The sequence below is a fragment of the Crocodylus siamensis genome, chromosome 3 (assembly GCF_052110815.1).
Source record: "Crocodylus siamensis isolate JL-2025a chromosome 3, ASM5211081v1, whole genome shotgun sequence".
NCBI lineage: Eukaryota > Metazoa > Chordata > Crocodylia > Crocodylidae > Crocodylus > Crocodylus siamensis.
The window spans coordinates 96,771-120,008 of NC_143397.1; the positions used below are offsets into that span (position 1 = coordinate 96,771).

General features: G+C 53.5%; 2 protein-coding genes across 2 annotated transcripts; one reads left to right on the forward strand and one right to left on the reverse strand.

Annotated features, from left to right (window-relative positions):
- The first annotated feature begins 1,483 nt into the window (after positions 1 to 1,483).
- On the forward strand, positions 1,484 to 2,540 carry MRPL17 (mitochondrial ribosomal protein L17). The gene is made up of 3 exons (XM_090037411.1): positions 1,484 to 1,695; positions 1,778 to 1,846; positions 1,959 to 2,540. The coding sequence occupies exons 1-3, from the start codon at positions 1,522 to 1,524 to the stop codon at positions 2,223 to 2,225; spliced, it is 510 nt and encodes a 169-aa protein (XP_089893537.1). The 5' UTR covers positions 1,484 to 1,521; the 3' UTR covers positions 2,226 to 2,540.
- A 2,008-nt stretch (positions 2,541 to 4,548) lies between these two features.
- ARHGEF39 (Rho guanine nucleotide exchange factor 39) lies at positions 4,549 to 20,043 on the reverse strand. The gene is made up of 10 exons (XM_090037409.1): positions 19,838 to 20,043; positions 16,076 to 16,263; positions 15,709 to 15,803; positions 15,163 to 15,283; positions 10,895 to 11,013; positions 9,680 to 9,750; positions 8,998 to 9,126; positions 7,953 to 8,182; positions 5,619 to 5,707; positions 4,549 to 5,390 (listed from the first exon to the last, which is right to left on the reverse strand). The coding sequence occupies exons 2-10, from the start codon at positions 16,220 to 16,222 to the stop codon at positions 5,354 to 5,356; spliced, it is 1,038 nt and encodes a 345-aa protein (XP_089893535.1). The 5' UTR covers positions 16,223 to 16,263; positions 19,838 to 20,043; the 3' UTR covers positions 4,549 to 5,353.
- Between the last annotated feature and the right edge of the window lie 3,195 nt (positions 20,044 to 23,238).

Genomic DNA, 23,238 nt, shown 5'->3' on the forward strand with positions numbered 1-23,238 from the left:
GAGAGTCCCTGTTCCCGCAAGCACTACGGGGGTAACAAGGAATAATGGCCATAAGTTGATGGAGAGTAGATTCGGCTAGACATCAGGAGGCACTACTTCACAGTCAGGGCGGCTATGATCTGGAACCAACTTCCAAGGGAAGTGGCACTCGCTCCTACCTTGGGAGTCTTCAAAAGGAGGCTAGATAGACACCTATCCAGGGTCATTTGACCACAGTATTCTTTCCTGCCCATGGCAGGGGGTGGGACTTGATGATCTCCTCAGGTCCCTTCTGACCCGACCAACTATGAAACTAAGGTAGTGCTGAGAGGGCCACAGAAAGTAATGAAGTTATAAGCACTGCAGAAATATGCAAGTGAAGGATAAGAATTTGGAGATGGCTCCTTCCAGAGGATGGTGCTGTGAGTGTGGGGATTGTGAGATGATCCTGGATGCAGGGCGGCAGCAGGGTCCAGTCTGAAGCAGCTCCTGTTACTGTGGGGAGGGCATTCCCCTACTGCAGGGGTCGGCAACCCCCAGCACGCGTGCTGAGCATGACATGCGAGGCCATTTTGCTCGGCACACCACAGCCAGCCCTGGCTCTGGGTAGCTGCTGGAGACCGTGGCTGCTCCCAGCAGGGCTTGCAGCATCCCCACCCCGAGGCGCCTGTGCAGTCCCCGCCAACATGGAGACATGCCAGAACTGTGGAGCCCAGCACAGCTGTTTGCAGCCTGCCCGCTGTTTGTTGCAGCTGCGCAGAGCCCAAGCTGGCTACAAACAGCTGTGCTGTGCTTGGAGTGGGGCAAAGACTGGGGCTGCGCGGGGTCAGGCCCCCCACCCACTCTGAGGCAGGATGCACGCACAGGTATGGAGCTGATGCCAGGGCTCCAGAGCCCGGCACAGCTGTTTGGAGCCTCCCGGCTTTAGCCAGCCCCAGCTCTGGGTAGCTGCTGCCAGCCAGGAGCCCGGGCTGAGAGGCAGGGGCTTTGGGTGGGGGGCAAGGGGCACACGCAGAGTACCCTGCCATGTACCCCCTGCCCTCGTTTTGTTTTTCTGGCATGCCAGCACTCCGGCACCTTCCAAGGTAGGCATTGTGGGGGGTTTTGGCGCTCTGACCGAAAAATGTTACCTACCCCTGCCCTCCTGATGGCCCCCTGCCTCTGGTTCAGCTGCGCTCCGAACGACTTAGGAGCACAAACCGCAATGGCTTCCAGTAGGACGAACAGGGGAGTGAAAAGGGGCAGTAATGTAAAGGCATTTTGTTAGTCCGTTTTCACCCCCAGATCGGCTTTGAGGAGGAGCCTTTAAGCGTGGAGAGACGAAGCAGGAACCTCTTAGCAGGGAGCAATCCAGCGTGCAGACGCGTTGATCAGGGAAGGGGCGGCAGGGGACGGAAGGGAAGACGACACGAGGGGTGTGGTCCCCACTCGTGCGGAGCAGCCAACAGGAGAGCCAGCCGGTCTCGGACCCACGACACCGGACGCGGCCGAATTTCCGGTTCCGGCGCGCGGCTCAGACACCACTTCCGCCCGGGCCGCAAGATGAGGCTGTCGCTGGCGGCGGCGATCTCGCACGGGCGTGTGCACCGGCGCTTCGGGCTCGGGCCGCGCTCGCGCCTCGACCTGCTGCGCAACCTGGTCACGGCGCTGGTGCGGCACGAGCGGCTCTCGCTGCCCTGGGCGCGCGCCGACGAGGCGCGCTTCTACGCCGACCGGGTCAGCGGGGTCGGGGGGAGGGGCGGGAGGACTGGGCGTGTCCCCCTCTTCCCCCTCCCCCCTGACGATCCGGTCTCCGCAGCTGATCGACTACGCGAAGCGCGGTGACACGGACGAGCGCGCCATGAGCATAGCCAACTTCTGGCTGACGGTGAGCGCCGCGAGGGCCGGGGACGAGGCCTGGCTCCCCCCAGCTCTGGGGAGGGCAGCTGACGGCAGGGAGAGGGCCTCACCAACCACTGTCCCATACTTTGCCCTGGCAGGAGAAGGACCTGGTGCACAAGCTGTTCAAGGTGCTGGCCTTGCGTTTCCAGGACTACAGCAGCCCTTATACGCGACTGCTGCAGGTTCCCAAAGGCACAAACCTGGACCGGGCCAAGCTGGGCGTGCTTGAGTACAAGGGGAACTCACTGCCCCCGCTTGTCGAGCACAGGGACAGCGAGAAGACCCTGCTGAACCAGCTGCTGAAGGGCTACCGGGAGGAGGTACTGCAGGCCAGGAAGCAGCCCCCAGAGGGTACGACTGTGTAAGGCAGCACCTCCTTCCAGCCTGGGGGGTACCGAGCAGCACCCTGAGATGGAGAGGCTCTCCCTGGACAGGAGACCAGACCTGCTAAGTAAAGGCTTTCCTCAGGCAGGAGTGGTGAATCCCACTTCCATGCTGCCCGTTTAGAACACATGGCCTCTCTCCATAGTCCCTGCCCTCTGTTTTTGTCTGCATTACTATGCAGGAAGTGGAGGGTCAAGTCTTTCTCCCTGTTACAAGCAGAAACCCACATGGAGAGAGCAATGAAGCTGAATGCCCTAAAAATTATCACTGTGTAAATAAACCCTGTTTTTTCAGAAGATGGTCTTGTTCTGTCTTCACTGCGTTCCTGTGCCTATGGAGTAGTGTTTGACTGGACCCATCTTTTTTGCTAAAAGCTGTCTTCCCCCTAATGAGATTGAAGAACAAAGACCTAAACAGCTTTCTAGGCAGCCATAAAGCATTTGCTGGACAGACTCTTACAGCTGTAGGAGTCTGGGACTTGTAGTTTTGGATCACACATGAATGCACTTTGGGACAGGACCCACTGCTTATGATTCAAAACAAGTCAATAAGCTTAGATACAAGGTCATAGTTGCCCAAACCTAAGAGGAAAAACAGGTGTCTGATGAACTTTCAGAGTTTCAAACTCTTTCCCCAGTCACTGTGCAGGATTTTCATGTTTTACAGTAGGATCAGTTTGCTTTTTTTAAATGATGTTCAAAGTTTGGAGATTAAAAAAAAACAAAACCTCAGGCATCATTCAAGAACTGCTAAAATTCAAATGCTCAAAAATAGTTTTAGGATAATCTACATATTAAAGGTTGTGTTTCATTAAAGGCATTTTTCAATGCCTTTTTCTTTTAGGTAAAAATGTAAAATCACAGCTTGTCAAGAAGACTTTCCTTGATGTAAGGCAGAAATACCAGAAATTTCATGTAGTCTAGAGACTTTACTATTGATTTGATTGATGTGAAAGGCACCCTGGCATTTTAGAGATGCCTGGCTGTACAGAAAACCCAGAGGGAATGGGTTTCTAGGATGGAGCAGTATAGGAACCTATATGTTGTAGTACAATGTGTTTATATTAGAGACAAGGTTAATGTACTTTGCTCTGAGAGAAGGTGGTTTAGTTCAGTGCTGACTCTGAATTGCTGTCAGAGTCTATTCTACAATTTCAGACTGGCTCCTGAGATCTCGTCTGCCAGGTAGAATATGCTCCTTTCTAAAAGACCAGAAGTATCAGCCCTGGTCTTATCCCACATCTCTCACAATCCACTAGGCCTTGACATCTTGAGAGCAGGGATGCAGAACAACTGAATTTGGCTTGTTTACAAGAAATGAGCATAGTGCACATCAAACTCAACTTTGCATGAGACTTAATCACCATGCTGGAATCTGAGTGACCAGGTAGTATTTCAATTACAATTCTTTTGCTAAATCCAAAGATGAGCAGCTGTTTCACAGTTACTTTGAGTGTTCTAAAATACTGTAACAACTACTAACCACATATTAGATGGCAGTGTAATGGCACTTATTAATGACTACCCACATGCTAATTGCACTTACAAGTAATGAATGGATCAGAGTACTTATAACTGGGATAGTAGGGGATTAATTCTGATTGTCCCATGCTGGCTGGTTCCAGCTGATACTAAGAAAGGTGGGACGAGGAGAGAAGAAGTGTTTGCCTTCCAGAAACTTAGTTACACACCCGTCTCATTTTTCCCCCTGTTTCCATTCCTTATTTATCCTTGGTTCATTCTTGGCAGAGCTCAGTGTTCCACATGCTTTCTCTACCATTGGCTGAATCCAGTCACCCTATGGATGTGAGACTTTGGTAGCAAGGGGCTTAGGCCATGGACACACTCTCCATGCCACTGCAGGAATAAGCACTGGCAGCAGCTGGGTCCCAGTATCTCTCTGCTTGCCTCCAGTCTGGGGTGGGTCATTCCAATCCACAGCTGGAAGAGATTGCCTATCCTGGTCTACTGCTTTTTCTCTTATTTTAAGGTATATATAGTAGCTTCCTTCATCCAATTTGTAATAATGCTATTACTACCTTATCCGTCTTTTTGTCTTTCTGCTTAAGCCAGGGATTCTTGGAAGTTTGGGCATGCTTGTTCTTAAGAATATGATCCTGCATACCATTACCTATATCAGTATATTAAATTTCCTTACCATTTTAAGACATGATCACTATGCACCAGCACCACCTCTATATTTCAGGCACACTTAAATCACCAGATTACAAGAAAGCAGGTAAACTAAGGTGTAAATACAGCTATGTCTTGCTTTGCATCTAGTCTTCACTCTGTAGGAGGAAGCTAAAGTTTTAGCCACTTCTCTGGCAAATTGTTTTATTCATCTTGATCAGAAGAAACCCTCAGTACCTCAGAATTACAAACTACATACAACTGAAATCCACAGGGGGACCTGGTGACAGTCTATAAACTCACTACAGGGGGGACCAGAAGGGTTTGGGAGAGACCTTGTTTCCCCTAGCGCCCCCTGGCATAACAAGGAATAATGCCCATGAGTTGTTGGAGAGGAGGTTTAGATTAGACATCTGTAAGAACTATTTCACAGTTAGGGCAGCTAGGATCTGGAACCAACTTCCAAGGGAAGTGGTGCTGGCTCCTACCCTGGGGGTCTTTAAGAGGAGGCTTGATGCCTACCTAGCTGGGATCATTTGAGCCCAGTTTTTTCTCCTGCCCTGGCAAGGGGTCGGACTTGAAGATCTAAGGTCCCTTCCGACCCTACTTCTACGATTCTATGAAAATGCTGTTGTAGAATAGTCTATTAACTACCTCTGTCTTGCTGGAAATACTGTGCTGTTATGGCCAAACTGAGTGAATTTATTCCTGGTTATGAAAGATGCTGAGTCCTCAGCCCCTGTGAAAGTGCCTTACATCAAGCTTTCAATACCAATCCTTAGGCACCCATATTTGAAGAAACTCTTGGGTATTGGAAGTGACACTTGACATACACAAAAGTGTTGGTATCTGCATGGAGGTTGGGGCAGGAACCACCCCATGCATAATTGGCTCTGGCAGAACATCTCAGAATATGACCCCCATGTATGCTGTTCTGCATGCTGCGGAGGGAGTGGCAGCTCTGCTCTGGCATCCTTCTAACTGCCTGAGTTGGTGGGTCTGGTGGTCAGCTGCCTGTGGAGAGCAGAGGGAAAACCTGCAGTTAAACCCTGCACCCATGCTCACTGTTCCTTGGCACCTTTGGAGCCAAGGCCCCTCCTGTGAACCTGGGGTTACAGGAACTTGCCCACAGGCTACACTCACAGAAGCCCATGTGGTTGCTCTGCCCCCCACAGCCTCCTGCATTCTGATTGTGCGCACAGAGACCATCACCCACTGACAGCAGGAAGTGCCGGCACCTACCGAATGGCAGTTGTGAGACTCAGGTGCCAGTTATTGATGTCCTCCTGGTCGCTCGACATCAGCAGCAGGGTCTTGTGTGGAAAGCAAAGCTGCAAGAGAAAGCTGAGTCCAGTGCTTGTACAATGCACCCTGGCCAGAGGCAGGAGAGCAACTGTAACAGTCCACCATGTGCTGGGCAGCCCAGAAGCAGCCTAAGACCCACCTTTCTCTTGTTCTTTCAGCCACAGACCTCAAAAGAACCTCACAAAATTATTAAAGCCTCCCAGTACCCACTAGGTAGCAAGTGACAGATAGCCCAGAAGCACTGTTTACCCTGTTACCGTCCCCTCATCCCGACTGGCCCTCTTAGTGAGGAATACTTGTTCTCCCTGCCAGCGCCTTCCCAAAATCCCAGCGTAGCCTGAGGGCTCTGAAGAATGGAGGTACCAGACAACTCCCCAAGCACCACAAGTTTCCCCAAAAGTTGTTCCTCAGTGGTGGTCTCCCCACTAGCAGATCCTGCAGCAGAAAAAGTCACTCCGAGCAGCTGTTCTGTGGTGGTGCCATTGCTATCTCCTCTGGCCTGAGGGGGCAAGACTCCCAAGGAGACAGTCCCAGCAACTGTGATGGCTCCAACTTGCCATGCTGCTGTGAAACCAGTCTCATCCCATGTCTCAAGGGTTGCCTTGCATCTAACCAGGGGTGTGTCAGATCTAGTCAGATCTGCCTTGATTCTAGACTAGTACAGGGAGGGCACATTAGCTACAGTCCTCCCAGGCACCACTCCCTGGATTTCCCTGGGCCCCTCACCCCGAGACCCAAGGGAGCAGGGACAAGAGGCTGTGTGCCAGGGACAGGGTGGTCAGGGAGGACCATGCTGTGGCAGGGCGGCCGCTAGGGGTGCCGTGACCTCCCCTAGTGTCCTTGCCTACAGTGCCAAGTCTGGGTCTTTAACACATCCTCCGTCTCACCCGCCACGTCTTTGATCTTATTAGTTCAGTTAAGGAGGCTGCCTTCCTGCCCTTCTTGGCACAGGGCCGGTCTTACTATGCCGGGATTTTCTCCGAGTCCCGGTGCTGGTCCTGTCCTGGGGCCAACATACACGCGCCCCCTCCCGGGCTTCGTATCTCACAGGCAGCGCCCCACTCGAGCCTGCCTCCCTTACATTCCGCAGCCACACGCGTGCTAGCCTGCGCCCCGCGGTCTCTATGCCCGCACTCGAGCCTGTGGCCGCCCTCAAGCTCCGCTGCCCGCACTCGGGCCCTTGCTAGCACCCCCCACCCACACTCAGGCCTTCTGTGCCCCCACTGGACCCTTGCTCGCACCTCTCGCGCTCCCTGCGCGCACTCGGGCCTGTCTATGCCCAATTCAGGCCTACGCCCCACTGGGGCTCTTCCCAATCGGGGCTTCCAATTGGGGCCTGTCCCAGTAATGCCCACGCTGGACTGGGGGCAGGACTCCCCCACTGCTTAGACCCACCTTCCTGGGCCTGTGCCCTACTGGGCTTCTGCCTCTACTAGGCTTTTCCTGAAGTCACCCTAATGGGCTGGGGTCGGGACAACCCCACAACACGGCACCCTCCGTGATGCCAGGAACTCCCCCACCTTATGGGGGAGCTCCTGCTGAGGCCTCCTCCACCCCTACAGCCTCGCCCGGTCCTCCAGTGTAATGATAACAACTCCACAAAGCTCTAAGCCAGCTGGCTATAACGTATCACAAGCCCCCCCCATCTTATAATACCAACTCCACTCTATGCTGGCTCTCTCACATACCTCCGTCAGGGTTCTTTCCACCCCTACATCATTGCAGCCGGTCAGAGCAGTCAGGCTACAACCACTGACTCGGGCTACTCAGCTCATCCACAGAGCTCCTGCAACTGCCAGAGAGGAACTGTCTCTGGCCTCAGCCTTCCCTCCTTATGAAGGCCAAGCCTCGCCCCCTGGCCATCAGCTGATCTAATCAGCTCCCAACAACTAGTAGCACCTGCTGCCTTAATAACTAGCAGCTAAGCCATTCCCTATCTTCAGTAGCAGGCAACTCAATAGCCCTGCTACGCATGCCTTGCACTCCAGTGGAATGGGCTCTGCTTTTCCTCCTCCTCCTTTCTGCAATGATCCTCCCTAGCGTTGCCCAGCCCTCTGCATTTTCCATTGCCAGCATCACCCCACCTCTGCCATATTTCTACTAAATCTGGAGGTTCATACAGCCTCTCTCTGCCCCTTCACTAGTCACAGGAGTTAGCTGCACCTGCTTTTATGCCACAGCCAGTTTTAACAAACCAGAGAACAAAACATTTGCAGACAGAGAGGAATGGCAGGCTGCTGGAGCTACAGCCAGGAATAGAGGGAAACTTACACTGAGCAGTCCTCCGTGCCCCTGGGTATGACCAAACACTTTATCCACTATGCACTGGCTCAGGGGGTAAACGGCTTGGCAAGCAAACTTGTCCGAATTGAGAAGGTGCAGCGGGTGGCAGGGCTTTGTGGCAATCAAGATATCCGAGAAAAGGAAGAACATCTTACGCTTCACCTCTTCTCCCTTTGCAGGCACCACCATCAGCCAGCCCTCCCGGACATACCAGCGCCCTGGCCACAAGGAAAGGAAAGCACAGCTGTCAGATGGAACTAATGGAGATAAGGGAAGACATTGCTAATGAGAAGGAATAAGTCAAGCTACTCAAGTAGGATGTTGGGTTTGAAGTCAGCTCCAACCACTCAGGATAAGGACCTGGACACGGCTAAGCCAGCTCAACAAAACCTCTTTCTGAAATGCAAATGTAGGCTTAGAAAAATGTTTTAGCTGTATGAGAGAAAGGATGGATTTAAAATGCTGGTGTAGGACACTGCACCAGGACACCAATGTTCAGATTGGTTCATTATTTCAGAGACACTAACAGGAGCAAGTTTACCTTAGAGAAAACTCAGAAAAAAAAAAGAACAATACAAAATAATGGGATTAAAAGGAGCAGGGGAGGGCAGGGGCCCTCAGGTTCTCTAATTATACAGAAGTGATAAAATAAGAGATCAAGGAAATGCACAGAAGTGAAGGGCAGCAAGTTCAAACTCATACAAAGAAATACAATTAGCGTACCATGCTGTTACACAGGGGAACCCAATGTTCAAATTAGACACACCAAGAACTTCACAGGATTGAGATAGACACAGAGACACACACAGACAGACTTCCCTTTGCTCTCACTGTGCTCCCTGTGCACAGCTACATTAACTCAGATGACAGGTAAAAGGGAATACATGTCTTCCTGCGTATTCAACAAGCCACTAACTGATAGGAACAAAAAAGAAAGATTGCTTCCCATGAGGTGATTGCTTATGGACATTTGAGTTCAAAGGGGGCCACCACCATATAGTCTGATCTGCAAACACATGTGCCTAAGACCCACCTGGAGCCAGCACCTTCACCTTCCTTCCTTTGAGCAGCTTCTGCACTCGCAACAGCTGCAGGGAGTTCTCATGGCTGCGAGCAGTGTCACAAACCCAGTGAGACATCTTGGAAATGGATTTCACAGCCCCTGAAATTACCATAGCACATTCTCCATCATCCCCATGCTCTGTCCACACCCACCTGGGTCAAGGAAGCAGGACATAATGAAGACAAGGAAACTGGAACTGAACATCCAGCAGTGAAGAACATCTCCCCATTGGTGACACGTGTCAGGCCGGAAAGCCTCTCTCACAGTTCGGGAGCCAGGGATAGGTACAGTGGGAAAGGGAAAGGAAGTGAGTCCCACAACTAGAACATGGGCCTTTGACAGATCACGGGCAAGCAGACATTAGGGAGTGACTCTGGACCAGCCTAGGGGATAGATGGGCCAATAGATTGGGTCTGTCACATCTGTGACCTCATTTCCTCAGCTCCGTCCCCAAAGGTGCATTCCCCAGACCCTTTCCCACTGCTGGCCAGGCCCTGCACAGGCCCAGGCAGCTGGAGAGTTTGGTCAAGGTGGCAGTGAGAGGCAAAGCTGCTAGGGCTCTGCATAGACCTGCAGAGCATCAGCAAGGTCTTCTCACTGTTTGTAAAGGGACAGTCCCAATCCCCAAGCAGCACTCATGGGGATCTCATACTTGCAAGCTGTTGGAACTCTGCACAGTCTGGGCTGGTGTTCTCCATCAGGTCTCTCAGCAGGTGCTTGTACCTATGAAAGTGGAGGTAGGCAGCAAGGTGATGTTCAGACAGAGAGATCAGTTTGAATGGCAACATCTCTTAGTGGCAGTGCAAGGTATGTGGCAAGTCCAGTCACAGAGAGAGGGAGGGGGCGGTCAGTCAGTTTGGAGGACTGGATCACCACTCCCCCACCCTTTTCAGACCATCAGGCAGTTCCCACCTCAGTCCATTTCTCCCCACTCTGCATTGGCTGGCAGGCCTATCTCCACAGCACCACAAACTACGGCACTATCTCTCCTCTCTGCTGTGACCCTAATCAGAAACAACACACTTCTCCCTCACACCCCCTCTAGTCTCAGAGGCTCCCACACAGTGTCCCCAGGCTGCATCTAGGACCAGAGGCCACCAGCTGATATGACCCCCTCCTTGTTTGGTCTCCACACACCCACTCAGCTCATACCACCCGGGCAGCTGAGCCACTTTGCCACCCACTCAGTCTGTGGCCACCCCCATCTTCTCACTATTGTCTATCCAAGTGACTGTCTACCCATCCCCTCTATCATCACAGGCCAGGACCAAGGAAATGCAGCCAGCAGTTGGGAAGATGATCTCTAGGAAACGACAGGCACCCCAAGGCAAGAAGCACCAGGAAAGTCCCAGCCAAGAAACCACAGGACAGAGTATCATCTGCAATTTGCCACCCAGAGCAGACACAGCCTCCAAAATGTACCACTTTGGCCAGATGCCCCTTGCCATGTTGCCAAGTCTTATTAATGCCTGGAAAGCCCAAGGCCCTCTCCCGGCCACCCTGCCAACTCTGGGATGACAGATCTGAGCCTGCAGTGACAGCAACCTATAATGTCCCACTTCAGTACACTGGCAGCACCCACATGACAGAGCCCATAGCAAGGGAGGAGCTATAACTCAAACATTACCTACCGTCAAGGGTCCTCCAAGAGTCCAAGCCCCTGAATGTCTATACATACACACATGCACACCCCCCACAACTTGTTAATGAGCTCAGGCACCCAAACCTGAAACATTCCAACTAGCTCTGTCTTCATCCACCAGCAGCCAGGAGACTACTGCCTTTGTGCCCCTCTCTTCCCCTCTAATTAGGACTCATCACTGGGGATCCCTGCCACCAGCAGGCCCAGGGTCACTTGCTTGCTTACTGATGGAGCCTCTGCACGGGCAGAGGGAGCAGGTCCTCCAGCTGTAAGCCCAGGAACTCAGGTCGAGACTCCTGAAGCTTTTTGAACCGGCGAAATGCCTTGTTCTTCTTCACCTGCTCCTGCATGACCAAGAAAATGCACATAGGTTTGAGGCCCAAGAAAAGTAGTGATGCTAGTGGCTGAAGCAAGGGCCTGGCACCCACAGCCCCTGGTCTAAGCCAGGGGTGTGCAAAATATGGCCCGTGGGCTGGATCTGGCCTGCCAAATGATTCTATCCAGCCTGTGGCTGCTCCTCTGAAGGAGGATTGTACCCAGCCTGCAGGTGCCCTGGCTTTTGGTGCCTCTCACCCATTTCCCTTCCGAGTGCTGTAGCCAGCTGCAGCAGCAGCTCCAGCGGCCAGGTAGGTACTCCTCTCCTTCATTTGGTCTGCCCTGTCTCCCCTGCCCAGCTCCCACTGTACGCTCCAAGGCAGGAGGTGCCGAGCTCCTGGCCAGGCTTCTGCCCAGCAAGGCTGTCTCTGCACAGCCTTGGCACATATCCATGAGGGGCCAGCATGGGAGCCTATACTTAGGGGCAACCAACATGAGTTAATTAGAGGCAGGTCCTGTCAGACCAACCTGGTGGCCTTCTATGACCAGGTCACCAAATCCTTGGATGCAGATGTCATGGTAGATATAGTCTTTCTGGACTTTGGAAGGCCTTTGACATGGTCTCTCACCCCATTCTCATTAAAAAACTAGGAGACTCTGGTGTTGATGCCTACACAGTCAGACAGGTCACTAACTGGCTAGAGGACCGCACCCAGAGAGTGGTGGTGGACAGGTCTTATTTGACCTGGAGGGATGTGGGCAGTGAGGCCCCCAGGGCTCGGTCCTCGGACCTGCACTGTTCAACATCTTCATCAGCGACTTGGACAAAGAGGTAAAAAGCACCCAGTTCAAATTTGCAGATGACACTAAGATGTGGGGTGAAGTGGGCACACTAGAAGGAAGGAATAGGCTGTAATTGGACCTAAACAGGTTACAGGGGTTGGCAGATGAGAACAGGATGGCACAAGTGCAGGTTACTGCACCTGGGGAGGAAGAACCAGCAGCATACCTACAAGCTGGGGAACTCCCCTCTCCTCAGTGCAGAGGCAGAGAAGGATCTTGGAGTCATTATTGAGGCCAATATGAACATGGGCTGGCAGTGTGGGGATGCAGTCAGGAAGGCCAACCACACCTTGTCATGCATCTCAAGCAGGGCCAAGGAGGTGATCCTCCCCCTCTATGCGGCACTGGTCAGGCTGCAGTTGGAGTACTGCATCCAGTTCTGGGCACTGCACTTCAGGAGGGATGTGGATAGCATGGAGAGGGTCCAGAGGAGGGCCACTTGCACGATCGGGGACAGCAGGGCAGGCCCTATGAGGAGAGGCGGCAGGACCTGAACCTGTTCAGCCTTCACAAGAGAAGGCTGAGGGGGATCTAGTGGCCTGTTACAAACTAGCGAGGGGGGACCAGCAGGCATTGGGAGAGTCTTTGTTCCCCGGAGCACTCCCAGGAGTGACAAGAAATAATGGTTACAAGTTAGCAGAGGATAGATTCAGGCTAGACATCAGGAGGCGCTACTTCACTGTCAGGGCAGCTAGGATTTGGAACCAATTTCCAAGAGAAGTGGTGCTGGCTCCTACCCTGGGGGTCTTTAAAAGGAGGCTGGATGAACATCTTGCCAGGGTCATTTGACCCCAGTACTCTTCCCTGCCATGGTAGGAGGTTGGATTTGATGATCTGCTCAGGTCCCTTTCGACCCGACCAACTGTGAAACTACAATAAGTCATAAAGGAGATAAGAAATATTTCCTTCCACTGTCTCAAAAATACTAATTTCAATTAATTAACAACCACGGCCCATCTCCTCACACACGACAATAAAGGAGTCAACATAAAACAATTAAAGTGACGTGACCTTACATTGCCCTGCAGTAAGGGATGAGACTCAGTGACTGTCGGGCCCCGGGAGAGACACGCCTGGGCCAGGGGTTAGCGAGGAGTTAGTTAGGGTACTTCTGGAGAGGCTGGACGTGTTCAAGTCCGCTGGTCCGGACGATCTTCACCCTAGGGTTCTACAGGAACTGGCCGAGGTCATTGCGGGACCCCTGGCGCGGCTCTATGAGTACTCGTGGTGCTCTGGTGAGGTGCCGGAGGACTGGAAGAGGGCCAATGTGGTCCCTATCTTCAAAAAGGGAAAAAAAGAGGACCCGGGAAATTACAGGCCAGTTAGTCTTACCTCAATCCCGGGTAAGCTCTTTGAAAAAATTATCCTGGCACACATCCAGGAGGGCCTTGCGGGGGAATGCATGCTCAGGGGCAACCAACATGGGTTCATCAGTGGCAGGTCTTGTCAGACCAACCTGGTGGCCTTTTACGATCAGGTCACCAAATCATTAGACGCAGGGGTTGCTGTGGATGTAGTCTTTCTGGACTTCAGGAAGGCTTTCGACACTGTCTCTCACCCTGTCCTCATCAAAAAGCTGGGAGACTGTGGTGTCGATGCCCACACGGTCAAATGGGTCGCCAACTGGTTGGAGGGCCGCACCCAGAGGGTGGTAGTAGATGGGTTCTTCTCGACCTGGAAGGACGTGGGCAGTGGGGTTCCGCAGGGCTCGGTCCTCGGGCCCGCACTGTTCAACATCTTCATCAGTGACTTGGATGAGGGGGTAGAAAGCACCCTGTTCAAGTTTGCTGATGACACTAAGATGTGGGGGGATGTGGGTGCACTAGAAGGGTGCAATAGGCTACAAGCTGACCTTGACAGGTTGCAACGGTGGGCGGATGAGAATAGGATGGGGTTTAACACTGATAAGTGCAAGGTGTTGCACATGGGGAGGAAGAACCGGCACCACACTTACAGGTTGGGAAACTCCCCTCTTGCCAGCACGGAGACAGAAAAGGATCTTGGAGTCGTCATTGACTCCACGATGAACATGGGCCGGCACTGTGGGGAGGCAGTCAAGAAGGCCAACCGTACCCTGTCATGCATCCACAGATGCATCTCGAGCAGGTCCAGGGAGGTGATCCTCCCCCTCTATGCGGCACTGGTCAGGCCGCAGCTGGAGAACTGCGTCCAGTTCTGGGCGCCACACTTCAAGAGGGACGTGGACGATATGGAAAGAGTTCAGAGGAGGGCCACTCGTATGATCAGGGGTCAGCAGGGCAGGCCTTATGAGGAGAGGCTACGGGACCTGAACCTGTTTAGCCTCCACAAGAGAAGGTTAAGGGGGGACCTTGTGGCCTGCTACAAACTGGTCAGGGGGGATCAGCAGGTATTGGGGGAGTCCCTGTTCCCCCGTGCGCTGCCAGGAGTGACCAGGAATAACGGTCACAAGCTGGCGGAGGGTAAGTTTAGATTAGATATTAGGAGGCGCTACTTCACAGTCAGGGCGGCTAGGGCCTGGAACCGGCTTCCAGGGGAAGTGGTGCAGGCTCCTAGCCTGGGGATTTTTAAAAGGAAGTTAGATGAGCACCTTGCCGGGGTCATCTGACCCCGGTGCTCTTTCCTGCCAAGGCAGGGGGTCGGACTAGATGATCTACCTAGGTCCCTTCCGACTCTAGCTACTATGAAACTATGAAACTATGAAACTGTATCAGATAGGGCCTTTGGGGACAGGAATCAACAGACTGTATGTGCACAAGCAGACAGCCAGGCTAAGCCAGGGTGCATCCTTACGGCTTAGTGGGCCTGGCCACCTTCTGCACTCCTGGAGCTGGGAACTGATATGGATGTACAATCTGAAAGCCAGGAGCACAAAGGGATTCCTCCATGGAAGAGTTAACCCCCAAGGCAGTTTCCAGAAAGTGGAATGGAATGTGTTTCAAGAGGAGTCAAGCTATTCCTGGTGTTTCATCTGCTAATGGCAAAGGCAGGAGCCCAGATAATCCTGCAGACAGAGTCCAGCTCCTCCCAACACTCCCACCTCAAGACCCCCTGTGCAGCATGTCCCTGTTGAGATGAGATTTCCAGAGCTGGTAGGGAGAGGGCCTCTCCATTTGGTCTGAGCTGGGGTGGCGAATGTGGAGAATCCTCTGCTCCTAGATCTCCTCACTTAAACCTCCAGCTCTGATAACAAAGAATGCTCGAAAGTTCTGAGGGTTTTGCCACAGGGAAGAACAGGGTGGGGAAGAAGCAGTAGAGGAGGTGGCAACCAGTCACTCCTGAGAGAGCATCAACTAAAAGGTGTAGGGAGTCTGCTGTGCCAGGGACGAGAGGAGTGGTAAGACAGAGGCATTTACCTGCAGAGCTTTCCTTGCCGGCTCCAGGTTCTCAGCATAGTGGCCATAGAGCTCCAGTTCACGACAGAAGCTGTCCAGCCCCTGCCCCAGGCACCCCCTCTCCAAGTGGTGCAGCAGAATCCTGTGTGTAGGGAGGGATGTTCACTGAGCAGGGGGCGCAGTGACCAAAGACATCTTGGCTCTCTCCAATCCCACCCCTGCCCCCTCCCCTGTCTTTGGCACCACTCAGCTCTCATGCAGAGATTAAACCCAGGACATTCACCCATGCAAGCTAAGTGGGAAGTTCCATACTGTGCTGGGAAGCTGACTCCATTGCGCTCCAACTAGCGAGCAATTGCACATATAGGGGTCCTGATAAACATGTACAGGCCCACGCTCCAATAGGCACATCCCCGCACCCAGCGTACCTACCCCTGCAGTAATGGCAGGATATTTCATTGTGTGTTGTGGTCACCGCTGCCCTGAACTGCAGAGTGACTGGATTCCTCACTTCCCTTCCCCCAGGGGATCTCTCATGAATGGGGTTGCTGTATGCAGTTAACTCACTGGCTGGTGAGGTGTATGGATTCCAGGGGTCCAAATATGACTGCCCGCACAGCTGGCAGCAACGTCCCTTTGGCCTTCAAAATGGTCACAAAATACTAGGCAGGAAAGAGACAAGTGCAGAGAAATCATGGCCACAGCCCACACAGGGGTGATGCTGCTCCTAACCCACAAGTGTGGGAACCAGACTGCACCCTCCCAACAGCAGCAAAGGCGCAAGCATCAGGCACTGGAGAAGCACTGAGTCAACAAGGCCTCCACTAGGACCCTCACCCACAAGGGAACAGGGATGGGTCATGGAACTGGCTGCCCTAGGCCCCACGTGTCAGTCAGGGCACTATGAGGAAGCTCCTCACCCCACCACACCCACTGTGATCACTAGGTCCAGCTGCTCCAGGTATCTCTGTTCTGTTTCCACCAGCTCTCTGGCTGTCCGGCTCCGTTTCCTTTCCCAGCGGGCCCTCTGCTCTTCCACCGTGTTGGCTGTGGCCAGAGGCTGAAGGTACATCATGCTCATGATGGACTTGGGCTTGGGATGCAGACATCCACTGTCTCACACTGCAGCAGAAAGAGGCAAGAACCACAAACAGTCATGACACAGCTGCACCCAGGCAGTGCAGGGGGTTTTATGCTCTGCTTCCATGGACCCCTCCAGAGGACACAGCCCCAATCCCTTATTAACCTCAGCTCTTCCCAGAACTGAAGAGTCCCACTGTCACACAGCACCAAGAGGGGTGGGAAGGCAGCAGGGACACGCAGAAGTAGCCCTTAAAGAACAGTTTCTGGAACACAACCGACTTTTCTCCTTGGCATCCCCATTTGTCAAGCCCATGAGGGGATGGCAGTGGAGGAGATACGAGCTGGGCATGGACCACAGTGCTTCCTCCCAAACTGAGTCCCTGGGAGAATGCTATGTTTATGGAGCAGCATCTGGCGGTACTGCGAGATCTTCAGCTCTCTACCAGTGAGGCAGGCATGTGGCACCAGCAATTTCATAGATTTCATAGACATTAGGGGTGGAAGGGACCTCGGGAGATCATCGAGACCAGCCCCCAGCCCAAAGGGCAGGAAGTCAGCTGGGGTCATAGGATCCCAGCAAGATAAGCATCCAATTTACTCTTGAAGGTGTTCAATGTAGGTGCTTGAACCACCTCCGCTGGCAGACTGCTCCAGACCTTGGGGGCTCGGACAGCAAAGAAATTCTTCCTTATGTCCAGCCTGAAACGGTCTCGCAGGATTTTGTGACCGTTCGACCTCGTCATCCCTTGGGGCGCTCTGGTGAACAGACGTTCCCCCAGATCCTGGTGGTCACCCCGATAAACTTATAGGTGGCCATCAGATCACCCCTGAGCCTGCGCTTTTCCAGCCTAAAGAGTCCCATGGCTAACAGCCTGTCATCGTAAGATCTGTTTTCCTGACCTCTGATCATGCGCGTGGCTCTCCTCTGGACTCTCTCAAGCTTCTCCACATTCTTTTTGAATTGTGAAGCCCAAAACTGGACACAGTACTCCAGCTGCAGCCTCACCAAGGCCGAGTACAAGGGGAGAATGACGTCCCGGGATTTGCTCGAGAAGCATCTATGGATGCACGCCAGCGTTTTGGTCACTTTACTAGCCGCAGCATCGCATTGGAGGCTCATGTTCATCTTGTGGTCAATGATGACCCCCAAGTCTCTTTCTTCTGTAGTGCTAACCAATGTAGCACTGCCGAGCCTATAAGGGTGCTGCAGGTTTTTCCTCCCAAGGTGGAGAACCTTGCATTTTTCGGTGTTAAGCACCATCAGGTTCTTGTCTGCCCATTTGCTGAGCTTGTCCAGGTCAGCCTGGATCACCCGCCTATCTTCTGGCGTGGATGCTTTGCCCCAAAGTTTGGTGTCATCGGCGAACTTGGCCAGTCCACTCCTGACTCCAATGTCCACATCGTTAATGAAGATGTTGAACAGTATGGGTCCCAGGACAGAGCCTTGAGGGACCCCACTGGTCACAGGGCACCACGATGAGTGACTGCCATCAATCACAACCCTCTGGGTCCGACCACAAAGCCAATTTCCCAGCCAGCGGATCGTGGTGGAGCCAAGGCCACAACCGGGCAGTTTGGCCAAGAGGTGATCATGGGATACCAGATCAAAAGCTTTTTTGAAGTCAAGATATATGACATCAATCTCTTCTCCCTCGTCCAGGTGATAGGTCACCTGGTCATAGAAGGAAATGAGATTGGTCAAACAAGACCTACCCGCAACAAACCCAGGCTGGCTGTCCCTTAGAATGTTAGCCTGGGCCAGTCCCTCAAGGATGGCCTCCTTAATAAACTTTTCTAAGATCTTCCCCAGGATAGAAGTCAGGCTAATGGGCCTGTAGTTAGCCGGATCCACTCTCCTCCCTTTCTTGAAGATCGGCACCACATTGGCCTTCTTCCAGTCTTCCGGCACTACACCAGAACAGGTCTTGAACTAAGGGCAAGCTGGTCTCTTAGCCAACACAAAATAACACTCTATACATCTGATCTAGTGCAAAGGCCTGCCTGGCTCAGCTGTCTTTGGCACATCTTTGCCACATTCCTATAAATACATCTCTTACTAACTTTTTCTAAAGAGTCTTAGAATCATAGAAACAGAAGAGACCTCCAGAGATGATCCAGTCCATGACTCACGGCATGATCAAGCACACCTCTTCCATCCCTGACAGTTTGTCTGACCCATTCTCAAAAACCTCCAGTAAAGGTGTCATAGCTCCCCTAAGTAGCCTGCTCTAGTGCTTCCCCACACAAACAGTGAGAAACCAGCTTGGCAGGAAGATGCAGTCCTACAGTGGCCTTTTCCTTGTGGACTATCCTATACAGTACAGCTGCCATCAAAGCACTCAGCCCACTCCCACTCATATCAGATAGAATTGCTGGTGTGAGAACCAATTTGACCAACAAATGCTCAAGACACCTGAGCCAGAGCTTTGGCCCACATCCAGGTCCCAAGAAAGCAGGAGTGTTGTACCATGGAGAAATGCATTTCTAATGCTATCAGGAGTATTGGAAGACAGGTTTGCCCTCAAGTAAATGACTAAATGCAGGTCTTGCCTCCAGTTCCAGAGAAGTGTCCACAAGGGAACATGCTTCTCCGTGCTTTGACGCAGCATGCAAATTTGCCCTTTTCCACTAAAGCAGAAGAGGCATTTGGGGTTTCATTTCCTTGAGCACTGCATTGACAAAGCAGGCCACATTCAATGTTGCATGGCAATGGACAGCAGCCTGGGGTGCTACGAGAACTTTTCACAATGCCAGGGCTGCCACTGCAGCAGCCAAGTGAAACTGTCCCAGGTTCCTCGGTTTCCAGGAGGCATGTCTGAGCCAAACTGAGAAGCGCCTGTTCTTGCCACAGCCCTTCCCAGTCCAGTCCCACACGTGCCTCCTGAAAACAAATGGGTGGGAAAAGTGCCACTAGGCTGCAGTGCTGGCCAGAGGCATCTCCGTATCCAGGCTGCTGCACACCTCAGCTGCCAGGGAAGGGCTGCGGCATGAAGGGCACGCCTGCCTGACAGAGCCTTTGCCGCGGCCGTTTCCGCTCCGACTGCCCACAGGGTCGCAGCACACTTTTACCCAGAAGTGATGGCAGCAACACCGAGGTAAAATGAGGCAGCACAGCAGCAGATGTCAACTGGAGTGGGCCAGACTCAGAAAGGTTGAGGAGCCGCGTGGGACTCTGAGAAGCTTGAGAACCCCCCTTGTATGGAGACAGCCCCCCAGTGTGACCGGGGACAGCTGGGCGAGCACAGGGACACATGGCCCAGAAAGTCCGTCACAGGCCCTGGCAGGACCCTCTGCCTGGGAGAGCCGGACGGGCTGCTCCGGCCTCGGGGTCCCTGCCAGCGCCCGCCCTGCTCCGCGCTGGGTCCTCGGGAACAAAGGCCCGGGCCGGGGATGGCGGAGCCCGCGTGGGCGGCGCGGCGCGGCCGGCTCGGGCCCGCTCCTCGCTGCGGAGAGCCGCCGGGCGAGCAAGGTCGCGGCTGCGGCGGCTCCCGGTCCGGCCCCCGCCCGCTTCCGCCCCCGCATCGGGCTGCTGCAGCCGCAACCCCGCGCGGCCCCGGCCCCGGCCGCCCTGCGCCCTCCCGCGGGGCCCGGCCGGGCCCTTCCCGCTCCTCACAGCGTCCGGCCGTGCCCGCCACCAGGTTCAAACTGCCGCGCGGCGCCCGGGGCGGAGCCGCAGCCCAGCCGGGCCCGCCCGGGGAGGAGCCTGCCCGCGCTCCCCAGTCCGCTCGGGGCCGGGACGAAGCAGCTGGTGTTGACGCCGCGGCAGCCCGGCTTCGTCTCCGGCCGCGGCCCGCGGTGGCCCGGCCCGACGGGACTGTGTCCCCCGCCCGGCCCGGGCAGTCCCGACCAGGCGAACCGCCGCCTCGGGGCCCACCGCTGCCTGCCGGGCAGGACCGCATGAGGCTGAAGTTGGTTCCTTATTCACGGTTCCTTTTTCAAAGCTAATCTAGACTCAAGAGACAGATTTTCATTAGCTACGCATATGTACTACTTAGTATGTACAATAATATTCCACATCAAGTACAGAGACCTAAACCGAGGTCAGATTAGGATGGGATTATGGGGCAAAATACTTCTTAGGCAACCCCAAATTTCATGGCGATGCCACTGGGGGACTGTCCCAAAGAAGCCTGACCATAGCCCTGCCCGGCCCAAAGCACAGTTGGGCCGTGCCAGACTGCCAGCTAACAGCCCCCATGCCCACTCTACTAAGTATAATGGTTTGAATAAGGAACTGGCTTTCGGGCTGGGATTATGGCTAGAAATTCTGCTTGGGCCACCCATCAGAATACCTCTGTGTCACTGGGGGACTGTCCTGAACATCTGTGACCAGAGACTTGCCCAGCCCAAAGCACGGTTTGGCTGTGCCAGGCTGCCAACAAACAGCACCCCAGCCAGTGTGCTAAATATCTGGACCTGAATAGGAAACTGGATTTTGGGCTGGGATTATACCTAGAAATCCTTCTTGGGCCACCCCAGACCATGTGCCTGTGCCACCGGGGGATGCTCTTGGACATCTCTGAATAGAGAGTTGTCTAGCCCAAAGTGCAGTTTCTTCATGCCATGCTGCTAACTGAAGCCCCCCATGCCCACCACTCTAAGTATAATGGCTGGAATAAGGAATTTATTTTGGGCTGGAATTAGCCATAGATTCTTTTTGGGCTCCCCCATGCCATGCCTCTCTGGCAGTGGGGGACTCTTCTGGACACTCTTGATCATGTTTTTGTCTGGTCCAAAGAACGCTTTGGCCATGCCAGGCACCAATTTACTCGCCATCTGCATGTGCTATTTCCATTGCTACCAATAAAGAGCTGCCCTTCTGCTGGGTTCATAGGGCAAAACCCTCATGGAATCATCCCAGAACATGTCCCCACTACCAAGGAGCCTCCTGAAGAAATCTGGGGCTGTCCCTGCTCAACACAATGCTGGCTTTTTGAGTGTAAGCCTGCCAGCTGACACCCAACCTTTAAAACCTTTATGTTGCTGTTCTACCAGGCACTGGATGGCAGGACGAATGGCTGCATGCAAATACAGGGCACCAGCAACAGACCTCTGCTCAGATGCGTGGTATTTTGCATGTGTCAATCTGCTCAAGCACACTAATTAGCGCACTCCAGCAGCCTCTGCCTCACATGTGTTCACTGTGCCCTTGTTTCAAAATGGCAGGAGCAGTGCTTTAACTAAAGCTCTTCAAACCGGTTTTCTTAAAGCACCCCCACCACCATTTTGAAGCATGGGACGCTGAATACATGTGACACTGTGGGCGCTCTAATTAGAGTGGCTCTCAGAGCTGTTCTATTTAAAGCTCCCTTCTCCCCACCCCAGAGCATGTGTATAGAGGCCCTTAGGGATTTTTCAACAGCATTTCACATTTATGTCCAACTGCGACCCATAGTTTCATAGTTGGTCAGGTCGGAAGGGACCTGAGTAGATCATCTAGTCTGACCCCCTGCCATGGCAGGAAAGAGAACTGGCGTCAAACAACCCCAGCAAGGTGTACATCTAGCCTCCTCTTAAAGACCCCCAGGGTAGGAGCCAGCACCACTTCTCTTGGAAGTTGGTTCCAGATCCTAGCCGCCCTGACCGTGAAGTCGTGCCTCCTGATATCTAGCCTAAATCTACCCTCTGCCAGCTTGTGACCGCTATTCCTGGTCACTCCTGGCAGTGCTCGGGGGAACAGGGACTTCCCCAGTGCCTGCTGATCCCTTCTGACTAGTTTGTAACAGGTCACTAGATCCCCCTCAGCCTTCTCTTGTGGAAGCTGAACAGGTTCAGGTCCCATAGCCTCTCCTCATAAGGCCTGCCCTGCTGCCCCCTGATCATGTGAGTGATCACCCAGAAACTTAGTAAAATAACTTAAAGCTGGGTGTTGTAATTTAAAGGAACCTGCCCACTCACTAGCAAATGTTAAATTAAAACAAGTTTATTACAAGGGAAAAGGAGAACAGTGGTACTCCCTAAGCAAAACCTTAACTATTAACTTTTAACTGTAGCTCAGAATGGATCACAGTCAGAGGCAAACCAACCTGGGGAGCTCCCTCCTAGCCAAGTCTCTTGGCAAGGGAGTTTCACCCATGGCTACAATCCAGGGACTCTAGCACTTGCAGTACAAAAGAAATTCCTTATTCAAGCCAGTATAATTAGTGCAGTGGGCATAGCATGAAAAAACTGCACTCTAGCTTAGGCAAGACTCTGGTCATGGGTGTCCAGGAGAGTTTCCCAGTGCCATAGAGGCATGGTGTGAGGTGGCCCCAGAAAGATTTGCAATGATAATCTCAGGCCAAAACCCAGTTCCTTATTCAAGCCAATATACTAAGTACTAGCAAACTGCCCATCAGCAGTGACAGGGGGATGGGAGGGAGGGCACAGGTACTGAGCCCTGCGAATGGCCCTGCGCCCCTCCTTCCCCCACCCCGCTCTACCCGCACCTCCTGCCCGTCACTTCAGGTCTGACCCCAAGCCACCCCCACCCACTTCCGGTCTGACCCCACTCGGCTCCTCCCTCCCACCACTTCAGTCCAGTCCCACTCCCACTCCCTCCCTGCCACTTCAGGTTCAACCCTGATTCCCTCCTTCCCCCCACAATCATTTCGGGTCTGCCTGGCCTGCATCTGCCTGCCTCCCTTCCCTCCCCCACTCCCTGCCCCCCATCTCCCTGTCCCTGCCAGTTGTCTGGGTGGTGTCCAGGATGGGCGGCCACCCTGATACCCGACTGGCCCTCAGGCAGGAAGGAGGGGGGGGGGGCAGCCTGGCTGGTCAGGTGGCTGGGGCACATTCCCCACCACCAACATTCCCGGGTAGTGGTGCAAACTTGGGCCTGCGCAGCATGTGCCACCCAGCCAAGCGCCGCCCCTCCCTCTCGGGGGCGCATGCACAGCTGGCTAGAAGCATTACGGACAGACATTCAGACAGACAGCCAGACAGAGCCTCTTATTATGTTAATGGATGTGGGGGCTGCAGTTAGCAGCATGGCATAAAGAAATCACACTCTGGGCCGGGTAAGACTTTGGTCAG

What these genes read in the sequence shown, in the direction of transcription:
- ARHGEF39 (XM_090037409.1), bottom strand. Translation starts at nt 16,222, where the DNA reads ATGAGCATGATGTACCTTCAGCCTCTGGCCACAGCCAACACGGTGGAA. An exon ending in TCCATACACCTCACCAGCCA is followed by an intron (nt 15,284 to 15,708) that starts GTGAGTTAACTG and finishes CCCTACACACAG; the next exon opens with GATTCTGCTGCACCACTTGG. An exon ending in AGTCTCACAACTGCCATTCG is followed by an intron (nt 5,391 to 5,618) that starts GTAGGTGCCGGC and finishes TGCTCTCCACAG; the next exon opens with GCAGCTGACCACCAGACCCA.
- MRPL17 (XM_090037411.1), top strand. Translation starts at nt 1,522, where the DNA reads ATGAGGCTGTCGCTGGCGGCGGCGATCTCGCACGGGCGTGTGCACCGG. An exon ending in CGCGCTTCTACGCCGACCGG is followed by an intron (nt 1,696 to 1,777) that starts GTCAGCGGGGTC and finishes CGGTCTCCGCAG; the next exon opens with CTGATCGACTACGCGAAGCG. An exon ending in TAGCCAACTTCTGGCTGACG is followed by an intron (nt 1,847 to 1,958) that starts GTGAGCGCCGCG and finishes TTGCCCTGGCAG; the next exon opens with GAGAAGGACCTGGTGCACAA.